General features: G+C 38.5%; 1 protein-coding gene across 7 annotated transcripts in view; it reads right to left on the bottom strand.

The window, feature by feature from the left end:
- The window catches only part of PMS1 (PMS1 homolog 1, mismatch repair system component), a 46,322-nt gene that overhangs the window by 18,009 nt on the left and 2,675 nt on the right, over positions 1-25,638 (bottom strand). For 4 of the 7 annotated variants that reach the window (XR_009728915.1, XM_061376227.1, XM_061376237.1 and 1 more), the window contains exons 2-8: positions 25,009-25,162; positions 21,066-21,248; positions 17,357-17,459; positions 15,629-15,792; positions 6,230-6,346; positions 2,859-2,981; positions 1,042-1,185 (exon numbers count right to left, since the gene is read on the bottom strand). Coding sequence is in view for 6 of the 7 variants with exons in the window: in XM_061376209.1 (XP_061232193.1) it covers positions 1,042-1,185; positions 2,859-2,981; positions 6,230-6,346; positions 15,629-15,792; positions 17,357-17,459; positions 21,066-21,248; positions 25,009-25,162 (988 nt within the window). In the remaining variant the exon portion in view is untranslated. Of the gene's footprint in view, positions 1-1,041; positions 1,186-2,858; positions 2,982-6,229; positions 6,347-15,628; positions 15,793-17,356; positions 17,460-21,065; positions 21,249-21,860; positions 22,014-25,008; positions 25,163-25,638 lie in introns of those variants that run through there. The other 3 variants (XM_061376259.1, XM_061376216.1, XM_061376246.1) reach the window with 3 other exon arrangements.

Raw genomic sequence — 25,638 nt, 5'->3', positions numbered from 1 at the left:
ACAATTAACTGCGGTACTGACTGCTTAAACCAGTATCACATAAAGCTATTCCCACCTAACATGGAGTTAGAAACTTACAGTCAAGACAGATGCACCAACTCTTTTCATGCAAGCATGTTTGTGTAGGCGCTTTATTATGGTGCCTGCTTCCAAGACAGCTTTGCAACAAATGATTGAAATGAAAAAGAAAGAACCCCAAACCAAAAAAAAAAACCCAACCATTTTTCTAACACCAAAGGAAAGATTTTTAGCTGGATCAAATGCAAGAATGCTGCGTTAATTTTCATATAAGTGACATTTGACAGGTAGTACTTTTACAAGATTAACACAAATACAAAAGCTTTCAGTGAAGAAGATCATCAACATACTGGTGTGACTATCTGTATTTACTTTGAATGTCCTTACCTATTTGCCTTCTTAATTTCTATGGCACTGTTTTTCATATGAAGTGCTCATAAGTAAAAGCAACTTTATGGACATTTATCACAGCTTCTAAAACAAAGGTACATATGGTCTAAATTTCAGGTCTTGATAGCATGAAAAGGATGTCCTGAAACTTCAGTGATGTCAACAATTTATACACATAATGGCAAAATACTGCTTTGACCAGAAATCAATTCACCCCCACATTCTCCCTTCACATATGTGGTGTTTAAGAAGTGATTACTTTGTGCAGGTATCAAGTTAAGCATGAGTTTTATGTAGGGACACACTGTAGTCCTATTTAGCTTTTCCCACTATAAAGCCACCTGAAAACCAAGTGATACATGCATATACCTGACAATGTAAAACTCCCTGACATCAAACGGGAAATGATTTTGGAATAATACTCAAACTATTCAATACTTCTCAAACAAAACAGTCCGGTGATAAAGGCAAGCTATCACGTAACTAAAGCAAACAAAAAAACACCAAAAACAACAACAACAACAAAAAAGTGGCACTGCCTATATTCAAACATTTCCATAATCCCAGGAGCCCTTGTTCTGCTTATATAAGTAAAAGGCTGACAACTTAAAACCAGATTAAAACCTTAATTACCTTATAATGCAGTAAAACTTGAGTTTTATCAGGTGTTAAATTCACATCCACAGTAGAGGCAGGTACAGTAATATTCAGAAAGAAGACAGGATATAAACGAGTACAGTCCTTGTGTGTCACCAGACTGTAGTACTGTCGAATTAACTACAGATCGATTTAATAAAGAGATGTCAGTAAAGGCAATAAAATAGACACAAAGGCACAAAACCAAAATTTGACATTATAAAAGCACAAAAGATGTGTTGGAGTTTTGGTTGGAACCAATTTCAAGATACTAATGGTTGCTATTTCGACTTTCTGAATGAATGTACTGATCACACTTTGAAGAAAAGATGGTATGCCCAGATTGGACTGCAACTCCAGTTACTTCCTCATCAACACAAACACTTGTTAGAATGGCTGGCTTTTAAAGAAAATCTACCCATACAGCATGTAACTTCACTGCTGTCTCTTTCATCCAGACCTAATTCTGTTTGACAAGGTACCACTTGCACTACACATCTGCCCTTTTTCCAGAACAGGATTTTGTCCTTTCTTTTTAACCCAATTATATATTTACAGCTTTCCTCAAGCTCTATTTGCCCTTACTATTTTCTCTATAATGCCCCCCAAAACTCCTCCAAAAGGCTACAGATTTATTGAGTTGTTTCAGAATTTTGGTCTTGTTAACTAGAAGGGTCAAATAAAGATCCCTGAATTTCCTTCTAGTATCAGGGATCCTTCCACAGACATACATCCTGGAGAAAAGAATTCATTAACAAGACAAAAAAATCATAAATTGATTGTAAAAACCTAAGAGCCACAGCAGATTAATTTTTTTTAATTGTTTGGGAGTTTTTTATTTCTTAAATATTTTTTAAATTACATTAAAATTCTTCGAATATTTTCAAGTTATTTTAACCTTAATCTTCCCACAGTCTGTTCTCAGCTGGCACTGAACTGTAGTAATAAAAGGTCCCCCAGCACTTCTTCCCCATACACTTCACAGAGATAAAAGTGATCTATAGCTTGTTTTCCAAACCCACCAAAACGTGTTCTTACAGATGTGTACTTAACCTCACCTGGCTCAGTAAAACCCCAACCGCCCTCCTCCAAAAAAAGCAAATGATTAAAAATCTTGACACACACACAAAGAGTCAGTGGAACACTACTATTTGCACTGCTACAAGAACAACCTCACTTTGAATCTAGGCTTCTGTGTTGTGGTTAACAGTTGATTCTATTGCAGGACTCAAGCTGAGCTTTAAACTCCCAGAAGAAGTGGGCACATCAAATACTGCATGGAGATGGATTAGCATTATTTAGCACTTAACATACCAACATAGGCTCAGGGTTTACATCTATAAAGCTTTGCCTGCAGCTGAAAACTCTTCACTGACTCTACTGTTTTTTACACGTACACTTTGGCATGAATATGATTTTCCTTTCTGGGGAGGGCAAGGATTAGGCCAGAAAGGCTGCTCCAAATGAGGTGTTGTAAGGTTCAGTAGTGTGAGAAACCCAAGAGTATCAAATTCTGCCTGTACAATGCCTAGCTGCAGCCAATGCTGCTGCACTATCACTTTCATTTTTATCCAATGCATACAGGAATTTAAAGGGAAAGTATGTGTATTTGCTTGACAAGCCCACAGCAAGAAGCAGACAAAATCAGAACTAGTTTTAGAAGAATTCTCTTACAAGAAACTACAATGCTAGTATCTTTGCCTCTAATACTCTAGTTATATTATGTAGGGAAAAAGGTTATAGATTACATAGGTGTCTCTGTCCTCAAACAAGTAATGTTTCTATTCCTTGAATAAAAAGCTATAGGATATTACCTTCAGTATTTCCTTCTGATGAACTGGACGATTATTTATAAAAACAAAACTCCTTTCTGAACTTGAAAGGCTTGTCAAAGAACTGTCTGACTCAGCTTTTGGGAGAAATCCAGAGAGATTTATCTGCAATGATAAAACAAATACAGCAAAAAAATTATTTTAAACAGTTTTGGAGTTCTTTCTAGAGGTGAGATATTAAGATGAAATTGTACAGGAGTCCAAGTCAAACGCATGCACTGCTTCTTGAAAGTTACGATAAAAAAAAGTAAAAGCAATTAAAAAAAAAAAAAGAGGTTGAGAAGGATGGTTTTGTATCTATTTTTCTTGATGAAATTATTGAGAAATTTCCCCATTTGGGCTACCACTTGCATCATGTTGCTGTCTGCAGCCGAAGACTGCAGAGAACACTGGCCAGCTTTAGGCTTGCTGACTGTGGGATTTCCAACTTAACCCCTGTACAAGCTAAAGGCATGCACTGCTGCCCAACCTGGTGAAGGCAGTAAGTGAATTACTCCTGTGGGGAAAGCCCAAAACACACAGTCCTTTCCTTTCTACATGCAGGGCACTTTAAATAGCCTGTCACAGGGCATTTATTCAGGGCACCTAAATTTACCTACGCCACCTGTATCCAAATCAGCTGACTCTTGAGGGTGCTGAGCACCCATGACCCCACCAGAACCTGTGAGCACACAGCACTGCCAAGGAGCCTCAAAAACTCACATGATTTGAGTCCCTAACAAACTTCAAGTTTTAAGATTTTTTTTGTTGAGATTCTTCAGCTTACTTTTTTCAGGTCAAAATGAAGCCGATGACTTCTGCTGCCTGTCCCATCACCTCCCCCTCTCCCCTACCAAGCAACTTTGAAACTGCTGGATCGATTTCAGTTCAATCTGATGAAGAAGCAGAAATCCCAAAGATATTAGATTTCCACAATTTCTGTGATAACTGGCAGCTGCTTGGAGAGGACAGCCTTAAGATAATGACCTTACTGAGGGAAAGGCAATTGTAACTTTCCAAAAGCCAGGACCCATTAGCATGTAAGAACTGATGTTTCAGTCAACCCACGTATTGCCCCATGCATCACCCCACTGCTACTGGCACCAACTAATAGGTGAAGGAACACTGGGGCATGGTAAGGATGGAGATTTTGGAGATATGGGAAAGACTGTAGAATGTTCTAGTAGCAGGGTGGATCACTGAACACAGAAATCAGACCTTGTTAGCTTTGCTTTTGGCAGAGCCACTTGTATTTACTAAAATCCAAATTATCATACATTTGAAATGGAATTTAAAATCCCTGGGATTTGGCCTAGTCTTCCCATTCATCTACGTCACACCAGCTATCTGCTCATGTACTCCCCTATTCCCTCTTGACCTTGTAATAAGCATTCTGTGCTAAAGCTGGAGTGTTCTGGTCAGCAACCTCGCACATAACCAAACACCACTGGTCAAGTTAAAGAGGTGTCAAATATCTGTTGGATGATTATCAGAAAACAACATGCAGCACTTCTAGACTTTATTCTGCAACTTTATCACATCCTCCCTGAATGTTCCTCCTCTATGCTTCAAGCTCCTTTTCCAATTCCCAAATATTTGTGCAAAAAGTCTTTCACCCCAAACAACATTTTTTATATACAGACAGCATTAAAGCAAAACTGAAAGTCTCTAAATAACTCCATTTAAGAAGTTGACAGATTTAGAAGTGGCTGAGTGCTGTTACTATTTACAGCCACACAGAATATCAGTGTGCTCACTGAAGTCAGCAACAATTTCTACAACTAATGCTTAATTATTAGAATTTTCACATTAAAAACACACGAAGCATAGAGACAAAAAATCACAAACTGGAATGTATTACAGAATTTTTGCTTTTAACTTTTCAAAATTAATAACTTTAATAAAAATCAATTTATCCAAATATTAAATATATCTGTGTTGACAATACACTGTCTTTCTTAAGTACTTGTCTTTGTCCCAGTTTCACTTCTACCTGCTAAACTTAACCTCCACAGAAGGAGGGACATGGAAAATTTCCTGTGTGAGTTTTCAGACAAAACAGATCCATCCATTTACAAGGCTGGGGATGTGAAAGGCATAATGCTGTTTTATACACGTAAAAAATTGTGTCAATTTTTTATTTGCTTAGTTTACTTTATTTTACAAGTAGCTCCCACGTTTTCATGTGCATGCTTTGGAATCAGCTTGAAATGTGTTCTTGTTTCATGGAGATGTTTTGAAGAAGGCCAGTCTTTGAAACCCCACGATCACAGAAGTTTTAACTCTGCAGTTAGTAAGGTACAGCTTACAGGAAGTTGTTTATAGCAAGATTAATTTTGTCTTTGGAGTAAATTTTGCAGCAAAGGAGTATGAAACTATACAATGAATAAGTAGGAAAGGAAAAAAAAAGAAAAAAGCTGCTCTCTGGTTTGTGTACTGAATGAGGCATGGGAAGGAAAAAAGCAGCACATGCCTTGTCATTAAATCCCTATCCCAATACCTGCACACAGCAGAGAAAGAAAGAGTTATGCAGGCAACCTTAATTCTGTTATTTCACAGTGTTTGGATGCTTAATTTAGAAATGCCCATGGTTTCTGAATGTAGATTAGTGCATAAGTAATATGCATGGATCACTTATATACCTATAAATGATGCACATGGTATTCTACACACTATTTAGAGAGAGAGAGGGAGAGATGGAATGTTCCCCCACTTCTATTCAAGGAATATGGATGCCTCATGATATAGCAGAGAGGTAATGTGAGAATCTGAGTGACTCCTTCAAGCCCTTCTAAATACCCCCATGTCTTCCCTTTGGAACTCCCTGCACTTGCCCTGTGGGACACATCCAACCTGCATTTAGGTAAGAATGACTCTGGATGTTCTGCTCAGGCATGAACAACTAAAACACTCTAAACTACAAGAAGCAACTTTACTTTTTTTCCCTCATTACCCTGTATACGTATACTACAAGCATTCTGACAAACTCAATACTTAAGTCTAAATAATACCATTAAATTGCAATACTTAGGTATATTAAAGTCTGAATAATCCCATTAAATACAACTTAACATGCTGAATGCACCCACTTAGACATCTCTGAGCAAACAGCAATTCTGCATTTGTCATCGCAACTGTTTGCACTGCCATTTGATCAGTACCACATGAGTCCTGACTAGATAATTCTTGGGAGTGGATTTTCAATCACCAAACCAATAAATTTTACAGAGAGGACAGCAATAAAATCAAATGCACTAATCATGTGTCAATCTGAAGATAACACTCTTTTTCAAAGTTTCCTTCTTTTTGAATACTGATTGAGGTGTCTTTATTGAGGCTTTAAGTGGGTTTGGGATAAGGAAGTTTAAACTCACCTCAGGATCTTCACAGCAGTGTTGAAAAGGTACCATACTGCCCATAACGGCTGTTCCCAGAACTGACATACAGGCCATTTTGTGATCTGACACCCTGGTCTTCTGCCAAATAACTGCCTGAAGCAAATGGCACAGAGTCAAATTTTTGACATTATATTTGTTGAACTCAAGTCATGTCTATGAACATGCATATGCAACTGCACACATACTGTATATGTAACATTCTGTACTTTGACCCCCTTACAATCACAGCTTTCAGTGATAACACACGGTATGGTACTTTTTGTCATGTCTTCTCATATTGTATTACTTCTTTAGACTCATAGTGATTGAAAAATTAAGCAAGCTTGTATTTTTGGATGCTACATGGCTTATCTGGTCTTCTGCACAGGAAACAATTATTAGAACAAATCAATAAAAATATTACTTCTCTTAGATGTACAGCAGTAGGCTTTGTGTTTTCACCAAGCATACATATATTGAGAGTTTATGACATGTCTCTGGCACAGTGGTCAGCATTTGAAGGTGACTGAAATGTTTATGGTACCTATACTCAAGATATAGGCTGTTTGTTAGAAATCTGGCTACTGGGATGCCCATTCTCTTATCTGGATAGTCCAAGTCTATGACAAACCTGCTATTTAGAAAGGGAGGCAGTACCTAAGGAAGCATAAAGAAAGTGGTTGTCTAAAGAAAATTTTATAAATATTAAAAGGATAAAAGGATATCTCCTCTATTAGCTACACATGTTGCAATACTATCGCAAAGATTTACTAAATACAGTAAGGCAGTATGAACTGCAATTTGCATCAGAAGTTACATGTCAGGTCCTCTTACATATACAGTAAATATGAGCTACTTTGGGGCTTGAAATGTTGTCTCTCACTAATGAGAAGTCCTATACTAAATAGCCATGAATTTAACTCCAAATCCACTGACTCTTATTGGTATCAACTATTAAGAAAAATTTCTTAGTTGCCTTTCTGCTTCTAGGCAACTGACACTGCTCAATTCAGATCCACTTATGTCTGCCACTATTAGCTGACCGAGTGTATTTCAATTTGCAACATTAAAACACAAAAGAAAAAAACTGCAGCAAGTTGCAATTTAAGCCTCATATTACTGTTTAGTAATTATTAGTGCTGTTTAAAACGGATGCTTTCACTAGGTGCTAGGTGTCCACCGAATTCAAAATGAGTTCACAGTATATTGGTATAGGATGTTATGTGAAAGCACGGTGAGTGAGCAAAGAATACACATGCACCCATCTCAAGAAATGCAATACACAGCCTTAAAATTCCACCTGTCCAGTGGGATATTTGCTGCCCTTCAGGGGTGAATTCCACAGAAGCACACAGTGCTCCTGTAAAACGATATTCCCTTCCTACAGGACAGGTGGAATTGTAAAGCTTTGAGACTGTTGATCCTAAAACTATTCCCCAAATCTTTAATTTTCCATTTCTACTTACATTCTGCAGCATTTGCAAAGTGGGGCTTTTCAGTCTGCCTGAATCTAACAAACCTCCTAGACACAAGCCTGTCACATGGTGGATCACTGCTCAGCCATCCCACAGGGAGCATGAACCCCTCAAATATAAAGTACAATTTACTTCAGGGAGGGCAGAGGAGAAACTGAAGCAAGCAGGCACAGCCATGGGCCAGGTATACACAGCTCTGGCAGGGAGTCCCTGCCGTGCTGCTGCAGCAGGCAGCAGCTAAGGACAGCCCAGGGCTGCCCACAGCATGCTGCCTCTCAGCCTCTCTCCTTAACACCTGCTTTAAATCTCCTCAAAGACATTTTGGAGTGATGAAAGAATTTGTCCTCTTCTTTAGAGCTCCTCTTATAAAACATATCCTGTACCACTTCTATTTTAAAATTGATTACTTAAAATGGAAACACAGAGTGCCAAGCCTTTTTTTTCTTTACTGGATATACTTTAAATGAAATGTATGTGACCAAATTGAGAAAGACACTGGTTACATGACTAATATAAACATCATGCTGTTTATTTTAGGTTATACTAGTGTGATGTGGCAGGTACAGATATAAATGTTAGCTGCTGATTAATGCAAGGTTATTACACTGCTTGACCTGTTGAATGGCTGATACTCAGGACTGTGAAAAGAACACTTCAGTAAGGTGGTTGTAAGAAAGCTCTGGAGAGCAAGAACTTATTAAATGCAAACTTGCTAGAAGTAGATACTGTTAATAAGTTCAAGGGGTATTTTTTAACTATTCATATATTTATCAGATACTAATGCTCAGAACTACAGACAAAGTTTTGGGAACTGGTTGCAGCTGCAAATGAAATTAAAGCCTACTTACTAAAAAGGCCAGACAACTAAATTTCTATACTACTATACATATGTATAGTAGTATTTTATATATATAAATTTATATACTACTATACTGCAAGCGCAATTAGATGGTATGTTAATTTTTAGCCCTGACTGCACGTTATGAAGCAGTAACACAGAAATAGCTAATAATTTAAAGAAAATTGTCTGTCTACATTCTCCAGACGTATCAACAGGCATTAGCAAATCCACAAAGAAACAATGGCCATTCTTTTAATTTATTTTAGCAAATGCCTGTTTCCATGAGGTTCCTGCAATACCCTATTTTTTTAACCTTGCTGATACCCTTTAGTTTAGCTAAAAATACACCCCCACACTCCCCTCTATATTTTTTTTCTAGGTCATATAAAGCGGGTGTCCAGTATGAGCCAAGGAAGAATTTGACTCTAGTCAGTATGATGACACTGCAGAAACAGCCTACTCAAAGATATATTATTACATATGGCCCGTCTTAGGTTTTGCTAGAGCTAGCCAAATACCTCCCTCCTTGCTTCATTGAGAGGGATTACCTGATCTAGGTCCTCAAAATGTCATAACGAATGTGAAATCTATTGCACATATACAGAAGATAAGTATGTGCATGTATGCGTATGTAATGTATTTCTCCACTCCATCCAGCCCTAGGATACATGCATACTTTTGTGGAGGATGACAATACACATGCACACATGAAGACATCTCTTACTTAGGGACACACAGATGTAGCCCGAAAGGATTTCTTGATAAAGAGTGGAAAAACAGTATGCAAACTCCTTCCACTGGGGTCCCTGGGATATGCCAGTAGGTAAGAGCTGCTCACATTTGCCTCCTCAGATACCAAGGAAGGACAGAGGAAAAAATGTGGCCACTCCTCATCCTTAACTATCCTTTACATTTCAGAACTTCTATCAGCAGCCACAATGATCTGCAATCACAGACAAAAGAAAAACCTTAATCAGAGCTGGGGACTGGATGCTACTGCTGGCTGTGACTACTTCAGTGCAACCATGATGCTACAAGTTATTGCTACATAATGACAGTAACATAATGAAATGGACTTTTACTGCCCAGAAACCCAGTAATTTCTCCGTTTGTTTTGTGATGATCCTTGTGTTATTTATTCTGTAATAATGCTCAAGGGTGTAAAAATCTAGTAGAGGTACTGTTCATGGTTACATGAACAGTAACTCTATGTACCTCTATGTTCATGGTACATGAACAGTAGGTTGGTAACATGAGTTAGCTCTGTAAAAGAGAACTGTATTTCACAGTCTAACATTCTTTTACTTGCTTTAAAATCCTGTCCTTAGCTTTCCTGATTTAAAACCCGATAGTTTAGGCTCCAACATAACTGAAAACACTGCCTATCTGTTTTTATAAACAGGAACAAAGCCAGGCAGCAATATCCAGAACAAGACATCACCTTACATCTCTAGCTGCAAGGGCTGGCACATTCTCAGCAGTGGAAGAAAGCCTATCAGCTAAAATCAAGAAAAGATCAGTATAAAGTTCTAACCACATTCTTTAAAATCCCAGCTTTGAACAGCATTGATGTTGTTTATCAGCTCCATGCCATAACTGATGTCTTCTTTTAAAACCAATGGTAAATTATCTGACTAAAAGAGAGCTCTTGTGTGATCTTTCCTTGAACACAGAGATCACAGCAGCATTTCAATTTAGCTTAAAGAAAAGTAACACAACTCTTCACACAATCATAATTATTTTCCCAGTATATTTTATACTTGCCGTGAGGAAGCAGGTGTCCCACCCATTTCAGAATTGATGGTGGGACAACTACCAGTAAAGGTATGCAAGAGAAACTCAAGGCACCATTTTTCCCCTCATCAGATGCAGCTGACATACCTCATTATCCCATGGGCATCAGCATTACAGCTATCAAGGAGACTTGTTGAAAGACAGTAATGTTCCACAGCACCATTAATCCTACAAATTCCCATGTGTTTCCTGCCTAGATTTCCCTTTTGTGATATTGCTCAATGAAATGGCTTTCTAGAGCATCATGCAGTGGAGAAATGCTTGGATTTGGGAGCTGGGAGATAAGTTAGGAGAGGAGTTAACATTATTACAAGGAACCAAGACCCTTATCTGGTAACACGTCTTCAGAGGCTTTCAAGAATTACAAAGACTATAGAGAGCTGTAAGTTTTTTGGCTGCTTTAACCACACGTGTTCAGCTATGAGTGTTTACAGAAATTGAATTCCATAGCAGAAGGGAAAAAAAAAGAAAAAAAAGTAAAACCCCACAATTAAACTACTGTCAAAAAACCACAGTTCCTAATCCTAAACTGTCATTCAGAGGACGTACATCATCACAGTAAAATCCATTAAATAAAGGGAGGTTTAAAAGCCTTTTGTAAAATAGCAGTTAAAAATAAATGTATGTTGATAAGGAAGATGGAAAACCCCCAGGAAGCTTTGAAACATCCTTTTTCTGCTAACCTTTTCTAAGTTACAAAGTGAGTGTGAAAGTCTTGCAAGAACTAAGGGCACCTCTCAGATTTTGCAACAATCCCCACATATGTGAAACAGTAATTGTTTTGACATTTCAGACATATACTGTGCTGTCATTTGAAAAAAGTGATGGATGAGAAACTGGAAACCTCAAGGAATTAGTAATAGGATATAAAGCATTTCACCTCTGGGTCACCAGTTCAAATTCAACCAGGTTGGTGGTGACCAAAGTAGTTACCATCTGGCAGCTGTTCTCTGCCTGATGTAAATCGAGTTGGGGGTCTCAGAGCATTTCCTAGTGGACAGGTGTCCTCAGCACAAAAAACATCATAATTAACTCTCTGTTTGGCTTTCTCAGCAAAGCCACTGAACAATGAATGGGAGTAAAGACTGAGCTGTATTCCAGGTCCGCATGAAAGCACGGCACTGCAGATTCTTAATCATAATTCCTCTTTAAATTTTAAGACACACAGATTAGGGATGGACTTAATTTATCATTATTACATTAAACAGAGTGGCCTTTCCAACTTGCAAAAGAGCTTACATGCTGCTGTTTCTGCTCAATGCAGATTTCTTTTCAACATACAGCTACAGTAGAGTTTGGAAGCACAAATGAATGAATGCAAAGTACGATGGCATTATTAAAAAAGGTAAATTTATCCTAATGCACTTACTCTGTTTCAAAACCTCCACACTTACTACAGAGAACTCAGACACAGAAAAGATGGTACCCTTTAGGTCAACAGCAACCACAAAAGGGGTTTTGGGAAAAATAAAATCCACAGTTATTATAACAGATTCAAAATGGACCTCTTGCATCCAGAAGTTCTGACCCATGATTCTCTTAAGAAACAAACAAGACCTAGTTAGAAGCAGAACTGTGTGTGAGCAAGGCTTCAAAATATTATGCATGAAAAACACCAGATAAAAAATACTGCCTTATGCATGTTTTTCCTCAACAGGAGCTGTAAAATTTATTTAGTCTCCTTATGGCCCACCTGTGCTTTGCACAAGACATGGGACCACTTGCATATGGTATGACCTGCTGATAGGCACCATCTCAACCACCTGTTGCCATAATTTGTTCAGCCCTATCATATCTGAAATCGTTAAATCAGGTATAGTTATTGGGTGTCCTCTCTTATTTCAGCATTTGTGAAATATAGGTAACTAGACCAGAATTAAAGTATTCCATCTTATCAGCCTTTCAACACACAAGGCATTTCCTGAACTTGCAAGTGGCTTACAAGACTGAGTTAAGGGGAAGAACCCTCCACCAGCTTGGGTAAATTATAGCCAGAGCCCATAGGTGGCCAGAACATAGCATTTGGGGCTGAAGAGTTTGATACAGTTTAAGCGGCAGCTGACTTTGTAATGTTCTTATCATGCCTTCAGATAACATTAACTTTAAATATACTTGCCGAATACTCATGTAAATTATTTCCATTTGGCTGTCTCATTATTCAATATGCTTTCAAGGAACATGGTGATGAAAGAAGAAAAATACCTCTTTCTAACATAACCATACTGGCAAGAGGATCAACATTATCAGTATCCAAAGAATGTCTTGGCAGGATAAACCTTCATAAAAAGAAGGAGCACTAGCTAATCCAAGTTGTCAAAATAGCAATAGTACTTCAAAGGTTGATCTGCAAAGTGATTCATTATTTATTGCTAATGTAAACAAAACATTCTGAGCAGAAAGAGGAATCAAGTATTTTCGATCTTGAAAATCCACTGACAGAGAATACACAATAAATGAACCTTTGAATGACTAACAAAGGGATACCTATTTTTTTCTAATTAAAAAAAAAACAACACCCAAAGGCAGAAAAAGCATTATGGTTCGTCACAGAAAAGAGATCAGACACTTAATGGTGATATTTTCCTAACCAATACAGAGATAAAATGTGGCACAACAAGAAGAAAAAAATGCTGGAAATCTCTTTCAGAAGCAGAAGGCACACCTTTACATAAAAAACATAGTGGAAATAAAACATGCAACATATTGTGCATCCTAAAAACATGTATATATATATATATATATAATATATATATATATTCAACAGCTCCATAAGTGCTTGACTTACTAAAACAAGTTTCTGCTAGAATCTATTAGGCAGCCATTACAGATGCCCAGCTTCAAACACCTCTATGAAAGCTTCAGCCTCATTACATTCTTCCTTTGTAAAGCAAGGGCTATGCTTTCTTCCATCCCCCCTTAGTTTCTTACAAAATACAGAACTTCAAAGTCTGTTCAATTGTTGGGTTTTTTTATGTCCTGGTGTTGTCATTTATTTTGAAGATTTCTCTGAAATACACTTTCATTTACACTTTTTTCACTTACTACCTCTTCTCTTTCAACCCATCTTTCCTCCTCTTCTGTAATACCTCATGTCTGCTATCTTCATACTATTTTCAAACTCGGAACCTGATCTTACTCCTGACATGTATCTTCTTCCATTGCAACAGAAAGTATTGGCTCAGCCTCAAGAATTTGGGATTCTAGGAATCCCTCTGAATAAATGCATATACATTTTCCTTAAACTAATACATAATCTATGAGCTACGTGAAAGATAAAGCCGTTCTAGTAAGTTGATTCTTTCTCTGAATGCATTTCAAACAGAAGTAACAGCCACCACCACAAAACCCCCACAAACCAAGAACAAAACCAACTCCCAACCCCTCGACCCTAACCCCCAGCAAAAAGAACCCCAAACTCAGAGAAGCCAATTCAGTATAATTTAACAATTTCAAATGTCTTGAAAGGCATGATGCAGAGTAGGTGACATTTATTTCACAAGGAATAACAGCAGTAGAAAGACAGGAATCTGCATTCAAAGATTAGCATTTTCAAACTGTTGTAAAGAATTTACACATGCAGAGAGACTGGCTACACTTTTTGTATGATTTCATTTTCCCTCCTCAGCAATAGCTATCGAGCGACCTCTTGTGTTAAAACGTCTGAGCAGTTTCTTGCTTGCTTCTTTTCCTAAACAAATCAACACAAATCTAAGGCCGGCAGTGCAAAATGAAGAGCCCAAAAACTCAGCATCATCGCTGTCATAACAATGAATGATACTGCCTGCAGATAGCATTTGTACTGAATTCTTTTACCTAATCAAAGTGTACTGAAGAATTTATCTCTGAAGCTAATAGGGCAGTTTGTCAAAACCAATGTGTGATGGCTATTGTGCTGCTCTCCACACCATTTTTGCAGTAAGTATTGTGACAAAGAGATGTGATCAACTTATTACATATTACTGTACTAAGCTAAGCAGAGAAAACAAGGAAAACCAAGATATGTAACAGTCTAATCAAAGGGGATGAAATCAAAATATCATAATAAAAAAATTGCAACTTTTCAGAGAGAGCAAAAAAAAAAAAACACCAATAAAAGACAAAACTAGTTTTATTAACCAACATTTAAGATAAGTACTGTGAACCACTGCTAAGTATATCAAGGAGCTTAACACAACTTAAGAAGTGCACACCCCTGGAACCTCTGGTTTTGAAGCTTCTGCAGTCCTAATGAAGGAAGACTGAAAGTAGCTACACTCTCAGCTTTGCAATACTAATTCTATAGCAACAAGGATGGCTTTTGTTTTTCACAGTTTCTACTCTTTGCTCTTTAGAAATACATACATAAATATAGTCAGAGCATGTTTTATAACTCCAGAAAAGGATGGGCAATCTGTTGCCATTTCAAGAAAGCAGTGTCATTCGTCACTCCCACTGAAAAGGAACTGAAATGTGAATGTTTGGTTCATAAGAGTAACTGATCAAAATTGCTCAATGAACAGGCCCAGTAGCAAGATCAAGCAAACAAAATTATTTTAGAACAGAAAAAGAACTGCTGAGGGATCTTGCCACAAGATGTCGCTCTCCATTTTGTGGCAACTTGGAAATTCATTAGCAGGTTTCCTCAAAAAAGGAAAACAAGCAGGAGCACAGACAATAAAATCAGCTATGTTCAATATGCTGTGAAGACAAAGTAGCCTCCAAGTAGCCTCTGAATCTGTTCCAAGTCTATAAACAAAGAACAACTATCCCAACAAAAGTCTGTTGTTATAAAACTTCCTTACACCCATGTAGAAAATTGTTTTGAATTTTTCAACTTCTTAAAATAGAACCACCATTATGTGTTGAGCTTTTATGACTCACTACACAGCAAGACAACCCTGACCAATTCAGTTTTGAGAGTTTTTTCAGTTGGCTTAGGTTAACACTTGATCAGGCCCCATGGCCTAGTAAGGTCTCACTTCTGTGTTCTGCAGACCACCACTACCACCACTGTTACTAACCACTAACATGTAAAGTCATTCTTATACTACTAGCATGTAAAATAATTTTTATATATATCTAACCAGGTACCTGTTGGAGGAGACCAAAACCATCTGAACCTGAGTTTTAGAAGTTTATAATCTAAACCTGTAACCATCATAAATACACCTCTCTGAAGGGAAAAAAGTGAAACAAACCTATGATGAAAGAAAATTCCTAAGGAGGAAAGATTTTATGCAAGTATTAGATGAACTGCATAAAGTCATCAGAAACTGATCCTTAAGACAGCTGACAGAAAAATATTACCTTATTATGTGTTAAGGTTATCCTCAGGTCTGGTTTTATGATACCATATGCTGTCAATAGATCTTGGACTTTCTTCAGTTCTTCCTTACATTTTCTATTTGTTGAATAAAGCTGCTTTCTTACAGGAAGATTCTTAAACAACTTTAGAACTGTAACTGTAGTACCTGCAAGCAGGTGACCAAAAAAAGTAGAAATAACTATGAAAGGATACCAACAACTCGGTATTGCAGAGATCTATCTGTATGCTGCTGCATACAAAATAAACCCTAGTAACACTAAATTAGAGTACACTAGCATGAGAAGAAATATACCAAATTAGCAGTCATCCTCCCCCAAAAAGCACTTCAAGTGCTGTGACTCCCCTCCTTTATTCAGAGTTATGACTGCAGCATTAATCTTTCTTTCATACACACTGACAATGGTGAGAATCAGCACTAAATAAAGCTGAAGACACTTTCAGTGCATAGTAAGTTAACTTTCATTAGTAAAACGGTTAACACACTAGAATCTAATCAGACATAACTGAAGGCAAAGGAACAGTGCTCTATTAAGGCCTTTTGCAAGGATTTGCTTTAAGGTAGTACCTGAAGAGCCAGATACCTCTGCTCAACACTCACAGTAAGGGGTGGAATAGTCATCTACCAACACTATCACAAATCCTTGCCCGTAACGATATTTCAAAGTATTAAATATGTCACAAAATTCAGCTAATCCTTCAACAATTTTGACAAAGACACAGCAATGCAACCCATAGGCTTTCCAGCCATGGAAAATACTAGTCTAAATCCTAAAAATGACTGATACTAGCTAAAATTAGAGCTCTCAGCTTTCTTCAGTATTTGCCCATGTACTGGACCTCAGCAGCATCTTCTCACTTAATGGCCCCCTGTGGCCAGTTGGTGCTGAGAGATGCCAGACTGTAGTCAGGACCTTGTTGGGGTTCGAGCACTGCAAGCAGCTGGGGGGGCAGGTTGTGGGCACGATACTGACAAGCAGCCACTGCAGCTCAGCTGGGAAAAGCTGCAAGTGCTTCCCAAGGAGCACACGCTTGTCACAAGAAAGGTGCACACCTCTTCTATGAATACACACTGTGAATGTGAGGACACAGCGTGACCTTAACAGTACTCACTCAGCAACAAGCGGCTGAGCAGAACACAAGGTAGAGGACATGCTGCCTGAACCACCAAGGCCGCCTCTGAGGTCAGTGAAAAGTGAAAGTTTAATCTTTCACACAAACATGCAGGAAGATTGCGAGCACCATACACATCCTGCAGGTTAGAAAGAACTGGGAGTTTGCCTAGTCCTGTAGCCATGCTGCTTCCTGCAACTCGTTCACACAGCAGCAGGGCAACTCTTCCTCCTTTAGAGCAAGGATTTTGCTAAATACAGAAACGTTATTTTAGTCCTGAGCAAATCTGTCATATACTTACATAGTAAGTATGCCTGGACCTGGGGCATTGAATTTTTACAGCTTTTATTTCTGCTGACAACTTGAAGTGAGTCAGAGAAGGAGAGGCTAGCTTATAATTACTATCTAAAACAACTTACAAGAAATATTATTTCTTACAATAACACATCCTCAGTTGACAGACATAAGGCAAGACACGTTTGCAGCTGCAAAGATTTCATACTCAGCTTTCAAGTGCAGAACAGGTATTCCAACATTGAATAGAGCCTCAGAGAAACACAAAATATTTATGTCACAGTGCAGTTATCAGAACATCCTACCTTGTCCAAGGTGAGAAGGCTTTTTAGAAGCTACATGCCCATTGCTATCCAAAGCATACTGAGTGCTGATATCATCAGCATCTGTCTTTGTTGTGATCAAAACCTGAAAAGAGTGATTTTAAGAAAAATGTTAATGAAGAATTCACAAAGTTCAGCAGGAGCTCAGATAAGCTTTACTGCCACATTTATCATTACATTAGTTTAGTCACTGCAGTTACATTTAATTACTTTATAAATTTTTTCTATGGGTGTTTCTCAGTCATATCTTGCACTATTACTCATTTTCCCATCCATTTAAGTAAAAGCCATGCATTTCTACCACACATAGCAATTCCTGCTACCTACAACACACTATATCTTCTATTCTAAGACAGGTTAAACAAACAACTAAATCTATTGATAACTTTGCCTTTTCATCATTTATGAGAGAAGGCACACTATGACAGCTTCTTAAATTCACGTGAGGTTTCACAAACACAGCTACTATCAAATAAACAGTGCATTATCTTTCTGCACCCAAACATATCTAGCAATCAGTGGTAGCATGTTTTGTAAGCTATTAAGATAATAAACAGATCAGCTTTAGCAAGGCCAGTCATAAAACAGAAGTTAAATAAAGCTACAGTTCCCGGAGTTGAGGTATCAACATTTTGAACAACAGAATCAGCGCACTTTAACCACCTGAAAGACGTAAAGGTTATCACGCACACAGAGCTTCAGGATATAATGGTTTATTTTAGTGCCTCCTATGAATCATTCAGAGTTAAGCCATGCCTCTTAGAGAGAGAAAAAACAGTGCTTGATTACATGGAACTGACAGTATTACAGACCTACTTAAGGGCCAATAGCAAATTACCTCTTAACTGAAACTTCAGGGGGCAGTTTGGGTAGGCAGAATTCAATTAATGCCAGGAGCATTTAATAAATATAATTACTAATTCAAAGTTTAAAGTAATACCTATTAAAGTAATTGATACACTCAGGCTGCCTCCCATCTCTTATGAAATGTACTATAGAGCTGATTATAAAGACAGAACAGATGGCATTCTGCTCTGCGGACTCATTAGAATGAGCCAGTGATTGAGGTTCATCACCATTTGTCAAAACACCAACACTTTTGAAAGCACCTTTGGAAATCTCCATCCAAAACACAACCCACTTCTGCTTACTGCAGAATGAATACAGCCCAAGGTAGCGAGGAGTCAAGCTGTAACATCTCTCCTGACCTTGACAGCTGGTGGTTCTAATTGGACACGGTTATCAGTATTGTCATACAGGATCTAATGCTTGGCAGACAGAAGAATGTGAATCTTGACCTTTGCACAACATTAATACAGAAAGGCAGAGCACAATGGAACAGGTAGATGCTGTGCCCTTAACACTGAACATTTTTCAGATGGTTTTGAACAAACGTGCTTACTTTCAGCCAACAAGTTAAATCCCAAATCACAGTATCACAGTATGTTAGAGATTGGAAGGGATCTCAAAAGATCATCTAGTCCAATCCCCCTGCCGGAGCAGGAACACCTAGATAAGGTTACACAGGAACGTGTCCAGGCCGGTTTTGAATGTCTCCAGAGAAGGAGACTCCACAACCTCCCTGGGCAGCCTGTTCCAGTGTTCTGTCACCCTCACTGAGAAGAAGTTTCTTCTCAAGTTTAAGTGGAACCTCTTGTGTTCCAGTTTGCACCCATTGCCCCTTGTCCTATCATTGTTTGCCACTGAGAAGAGCCTGGCTCCATCCTTGTGACACTCCCCTTTTACATATTTATATACACTAATAAGGTCACCCCTCAATCTCCTCTTCTGCAAACTATAGAGACCCAGCTCCCTCAGTCTTTCCTCATGAGGGAGATGCTCCACTCCCTTAATCATCTTAGTTGCCCTGCGCTGGACTCTCTCCAGCAGGTCCCTGTCCTTCTTAAACTGAGGGGCCCAGAACTGCACACAATATTTCAGATGAGGTCTCACCAGGGCAGAGTAGAGGGGAAGGAGGACCTCTCTCGACCTACTAACCACCCCCCTTCTAATACACCCCAGGATGCCATTGACTACAACTCTCTGGCTTCTCCCCTTCAGCCAGTTCACAGTCCACCTCACTACCCGATCATCCAGACCACACTTCCTCAATTTAGCTGCGAGGATGCTGTGGGAGACTGTCAAACGCTTTGCTGAAGTCAAGGTAGACCACATCCACCGCTCTGCCATCATCCATCCACCGTGTTATTTCTTCATAAAACGCTAAGAGATTAGTCAAGCATGACTTCCCCTTGGTGAAGCCATGTTGACTGCCCCTCATAACCCTCTTATCCTTGATACGCCTTAGGATGGCACCAAGGATAAGGTGTTCCATCACTTTCCCAGGAATGGAGGTGAGGCTGACCGGTCTACAGTTACCCGGGTCCTCCTTCTTGCCATTTCTGAAGACGGGAGTGACATTTGCTTTCCTCCAGTTCTCAGGCACCTCTCCCATTTCCCAAGACTTGGTAAAGATGATGGAGAGCGGTCTAGCAATGACCTCCGCCACTTCCCTCAGCACCTGCGGGTGCATCCCATCTGGACCCATGGATTTATGGATGTCCAGATTGCTCAACTGGTCTTTAACCCATTCCTCATTGACTAAGGCAAACCGCTCTGTTGACCTATCTTCATCTGAGGTCTCAGCGGTACTGGGCTCTTCAGGACTGCCTCCGGCAGAGTAGACAGAGACAAAGAAGGCATTAAGTAACTCTGCCATCTCTGTATCTTCTGTCACCAGGGCACCCATCCCGTTCATCAGCGGGCCTACATTGCCTCTGGTGTTAGTTTTATCTGCCATGTATTTGAAAAAGCTCTTTCTGCTGTCCTTGACCCCTCTTGCCAGCTTTAATTCCAAGGAGGCCTTAGTCATCCTAGCTGCTTTCCTACATCCTCTAGCAGCAGCCTTGTATTCCTCCCAAGTGACCAGCCCTTCCTTCCATGACCTGTAAACTCTTCTCTTCCACTTCAGCATACCCAGCAATTCCCTATTTAGCCAGGCAGTACACTGTCAGTCCTCTTAACATAAACATATGGATCAGACTCAGGTCAGGGTACAGGTTCCTGTTTACTCATACAGACAACAAAGTTTGTGCAACTGCATTCATACACATGTCAAAGTGCAATATGGAGCCCGTCAACGTCCCATGACTGCCAATCACCTAGATAACATCAGGTGAAATCATTACTGGAGTGGTAGCTATGTAAGCTATCGGTTTTCTAAAATTGTTTCTCCTGGCCACCACCTCATTTTGATTTACCTTAATTCAGGGAGCAAACTCCGCCATACCCCTTTGACATTAATATTTGCTACTAAACACTAAGAAGGTTAAGCCAGTGTTTTAAGGAATCATGTATGTGTATATATAAGGAATCATTATCTCTACCCTGAAAAACACTAAGAAAACTATCTCCAGCATTTTCGGATTGAGGAGAATAAATGGAGTGCTGGAGTATGACAGAAAGGCAGGACTGACACCAACAAGAAATGCATACTGCTTCTTAACTGTATGACACGACTTCCATGAGCAGGGAAAATACAGCATACACAAGCCAAACTATTCATAAAACATACCACTGACAGGCTGCTGGAACAAATTTAAAGTCTTTGCACAGATATTTTAACAATCACACACACACAAAAAATTAATCATTTAACAAGAGACTCAACACATTTATAGCAACTGCTTACCTCTGATATACTGCAAATTGATCCCAAAGCTTCCCCACGGAAACCGTATGTTGTCAATCTTTCAAGATCCTCAGAAGAGCTTATTTTTGAGGTGTAGTGTTTAATTGCCATAACTGGAACATCAGCAACCTTGATTCCATTGCCATTGTCTCTTACTTCTATTTTGTTAAACCCATAATTCTCCTAGAAAAAGAACAAAGCATAACTGAGCATTAGAACAACTGAATGAGTAGAAAGACAAGTCTGAAGCAGTTAAGGTTACAGCTTCTAGCTTGCTTTATTTGTAGAAACTGAGCAACTGTTAAATGTCTCAGCTTAAAAATAAATAAATGAGTGAATGAATAAATAAATGTTAAAAACCAACCTACTATGTGTTTTGACCATGGAATCATATAATAGTTAGGGTTGGAAAGGACCTTAAGATCACCTAGTTCCAATCCCCTGCCATAGGCAGGGATATCTAACACCAGACCACGCTGCCCAAGGTTCTGGCCAGCCTGGCCTTGAACACTGCCAGGGATGGAGCATTTACCACTTCTTTTACCACCCTCACAGTAAAGAACATCTTCCTTATATCTAACCTGAACTTCCCCTTTTTATGGTTTCTCTAATCCATGCCATTCATACCCTACAGTTTGGAAACACCACACTAATATACATACACTAAAATCAAAACAGAAATTGAGTAATAAAAAAAAAATAAAATACTCCGATGATATCTGCAAACCCTAAGCTCAGAAAGAGATCTATAGCCAGAAAGCTTAGGACTTTTTGACCTCTTTTCACCTCTCTTACCTACTTGGTACCTTTTTTGTTTTTAAATCACCACAAACAGACCCACATCCACCAGTGGGCCCTCGTAACTGTTTTGAATTTCAGTGTTGATTTATGTGACTTCAGCAGTTTTCTGGTCTCTCTATCATGTCTCAGTATACAGAAGCTGAAATTCTAATGGGGGCATAAACAAAAACTTGTGAAGAGGTATAATACATTACAGAAAGAAGTAAAGGTTCCTAGAGGCTGTTTTAAAAACAGCTTTTGAGGAAGCAAAGTTCAGTCTTTGTGATTTACCTTTACATATATGTAATACATATTTTCCTGAACTCTAATTTAAATGAGTCATTTCATAAGTACCAGCATAAATAGGGCCAACCTCTGAAAAGCCAGATAATGAGGAGAGCTAAATGGAAGATGGAATCCAGGTTCTATAACATCTCAAAAAGATGCAGCAAACAAATGCTTCCTTCCAGCTGTATTATAACTTACACGTGTAAATCACACCCGAAAGAACCACAGGCCAGAAAGAGAAAGTAATTAGAGCTGCAGGATCACTAAACTTCTTTCACAGAAGCATGCCTAGCTCTTTGAAAGATTATGATGCGACATACAGAAAAATGTGCTGTAGTGCGTAATACATCCAGACAACCCTAAGACTGGTTTTGCTTAGAAAAAATATCTTGCATGAGTGGCTACCACCACTGATGCTGTGCAGAACACATGATGGCTGCTCACAGAAAGCTGACTGATTAAACACAACTAACCTTGTTGACCCATTTGGACATATACTGAAAACAGTTATGAAAAAATATAGTGCGCTCCCAGGGTTATTTCTTGAAGTAAAAAAATAACACAAAACCAAAAGGAAGTTATCTAAAGACATCACCTGTGTGCAAACATGATCTGCATCAGGAAACATCACAGTTATCTAAGGGAGGCATAAAACTATATATATATTTAATTGATACAAAATAAAAAAGTGTGTACCTTTCACTTTCCACATTAATGAATGATGCTAAAGCTACCTCCAGGTGAAAAACAATCCTCCCACTGGTAAGCAAAACAGAACCTAAAGCCGTCACAACTCAGCTAAACATAATACATCTCACATATCTAAAACTACAACCCAAGCTGATGTTTTCCCAGCATTGTGTAAAAGCTGATTGATACACAGTGCAAAGATGCTCAGTAACATCACCTATTGCAGTTTGGTCAAACAAGTTAACAAAAATAAAGCACTAGCCAAAGCTTCCCACCACAACATATTATTCCATGGTTTCTACCTGAGAACCATTCCACCTGCAGGCTAACTCTTGTCTGTCTCCAAAAAAGCTATTCCTGTCTTTGTTCAGACAAATGGAATCAGTTTGCACAAATCAGCTAGCCTTCCTAACCCACCTAGAAGAGGTTAAAACAATGAAAATATTCTGCAAGTTTCAGGAAAAAAAAAAAAAAAAAAAAAGATCAAGCTGTAAAATTAAATTTCAAAGTTTCCATTCTCCCTGATGCTTTTGAACTAATCCAGAGTTAGGTGGTCACTGAGTGGGTGTCATTTTGTGGTTGACTTTATTTAAATTTCATGCAATTAAAATGGCACTTTGATATAAAAATATTATTACTAAAAGTCCCAGAAAAAAAAAAAATCCACTATTTTTCAATATTACTGTTCTATAGTTGTGCAAAGCACAGGTTTCTTCTTCTCGCCTAGAACCCACAGAAGAACGATCAGCAAATCTTGTTTACTCCCTGAAAACTGACAACCTCTGTAAAGCCAGGTTTGTTTGGTCTAGAAATACAGTGATTTGGATTAGCCTGGACTGACAAAGAATCTAAGAGTAGTGGAAATGACTCATGCACTAGAAATGGTTGAAAATACTCCTTTTAATTGGTTTGGGACTTCTCATGATGAAAACAACTGGTTATTGCAGCATGAAACCCACAGCAACTAGAGGGCTTTTTCCCCCACTATCTGCATGGCTTTCTACTGGCACTCCCGTAAAAGAGACAAGGTTTGTTGTAACAATTTTTGAAGGCTCTAAAACCTTCTGTTGACTTTCTGCAGCTACTGATCAGCTTACAGGATCTGACTCTAATATCCCCAGAACTGTGCACAAACTGCTCACTTTGGAGTTACTCATGAAACAAGATACTATTCAGCCTACATATTGAGATGATAGAGGTCATCATAGATCACAGAAGTTCCTTCAACTCACTTAAGGCAAAGGACAAATAAGCATGTTCTTTAACATCTGCAGGAGACTCAGATGGAAAGCACTTGAGACTCATTCAGAAAAGAAAGCAGTGACATGGACAGAGAAACAAGCAGAAAATTGATTTCCCTCCTAATTAAGAGCGTTTGTCTAACACTTAATTCAAGAATAGCTTATACATTCACTGTTATTTGCAGGAAAGGAAACTGGATGCAATTCTGGATACATCCATTTATACAGATTGTAACAACACACTTTCTTACAAAGCAGGAGATGCTCATACTAAGCAGCTGTTGACAAAACACCGCAAAACCAGAAATACTCATGACAGCAAGAGTAACTAATCAGTTTGCCATTTAATCCAATCTGGGGAAAAAAAGCACAAGTTCTTTATTACAAGCAATATTCCCCCTCCACCCCCCACCCCAAATTATCCTTGAGTAATATGCCAACTTTTTTTAACATCTTGTAAAATTAAGGCGTTAGCAGTAGCCAGAGTTCACCATGTGGTAATTTATATTATAACAATATGTAACATGGCCATCAACATTTTCTATTGTTTCCATTTTCATCTTCCTGACAATATTTTGTAGTGAGCATTGAACATATCAATCTAGCAGTGAAACTTAAGCCCAACACCTTTTAGAACAAACTATTAGTCAGGAAAGGTAATTTGCAAGTAGAAAAAGAAATACTAAAGAAGTTTCTGGGTTTACCCCAAGATATACTCAGGAGTACAAATATGCCTTACCGTTTCGATGGGGCCTCAAAAACATTAACGGAAACTGGGTTTGGACCATTTGTAGTTGAGATTAAAATATATATGTATAAATACTATTAATACCCTTCCATTCCCCAAACCTTCATAGCCTAAAAAATACATTTGCAGTGGAACAACTTCCCTTGCCTCTTATTTTTACATTCAATTCTTTGTTAGAGAAAGAAAGGGGACTTACCAGTTTAATATCAATATTTGTGGCACCAGCATCCAAGGAATTTTCTATCAGCTCCTTCACCACGCTGACAACTGATGTAATCACCTGAGAACTTGAGAGTAGACGAACTGTCTCTGCTGAAAGCTGTTTCATCGTGGAATAAGATTGAGAGACACTGTGTACAAAGGTAAGAAAATATGAGCCACATTACAAATACACACTTCTAATTAATTGTTTCACAGCATCTTTTAAATGTGGGTGAAGCGTAAACAGCTGAAGAGTACAATTTTTAATATACAGCAGCAGCAGCAGAAGCAGCCAATAAAAGTTTGACTTGTAGAAGAAACAGAACACAGGTCTAGACTAAAAACCACTATTTTAAGTAAACTTCTAATGAAAAACTTCTAAGAATTCAGAGAAATACTGAGCAAAACAGTGTATTATCTCTCGCTTATGTACTCATCTCTGCTAAACTACTGTAACATGGCTGGGATCCTGCAATTCCAAAAGTAGACAGACCAGATGGTAAGCAAAGTGCTAGTAAGAAATGTCTTCAGCTAGGATATTTACCCAGCACCAGGTCTGATTTCAGCACTGATAAATAAAATTCCCCGTATATAAAAAATCACGGAAGAAATATGACCTGAAGGT

This window comes from Neopsephotus bourkii, unplaced genomic scaffold (assembly GCF_033783945.1).
Source record: "Neopsephotus bourkii isolate Nb327-2 ecotype Australia unplaced genomic scaffold, CSIRO-AGI_Nbou_v1 NB_196, whole genome shotgun sequence".
Lineage (NCBI taxonomy): Eukaryota > Metazoa > Chordata > Aves > Psittaciformes > Psittacidae > Neopsephotus > Neopsephotus bourkii.
This window is presented reverse-complemented; position numbering and strand designations above follow the sequence as displayed.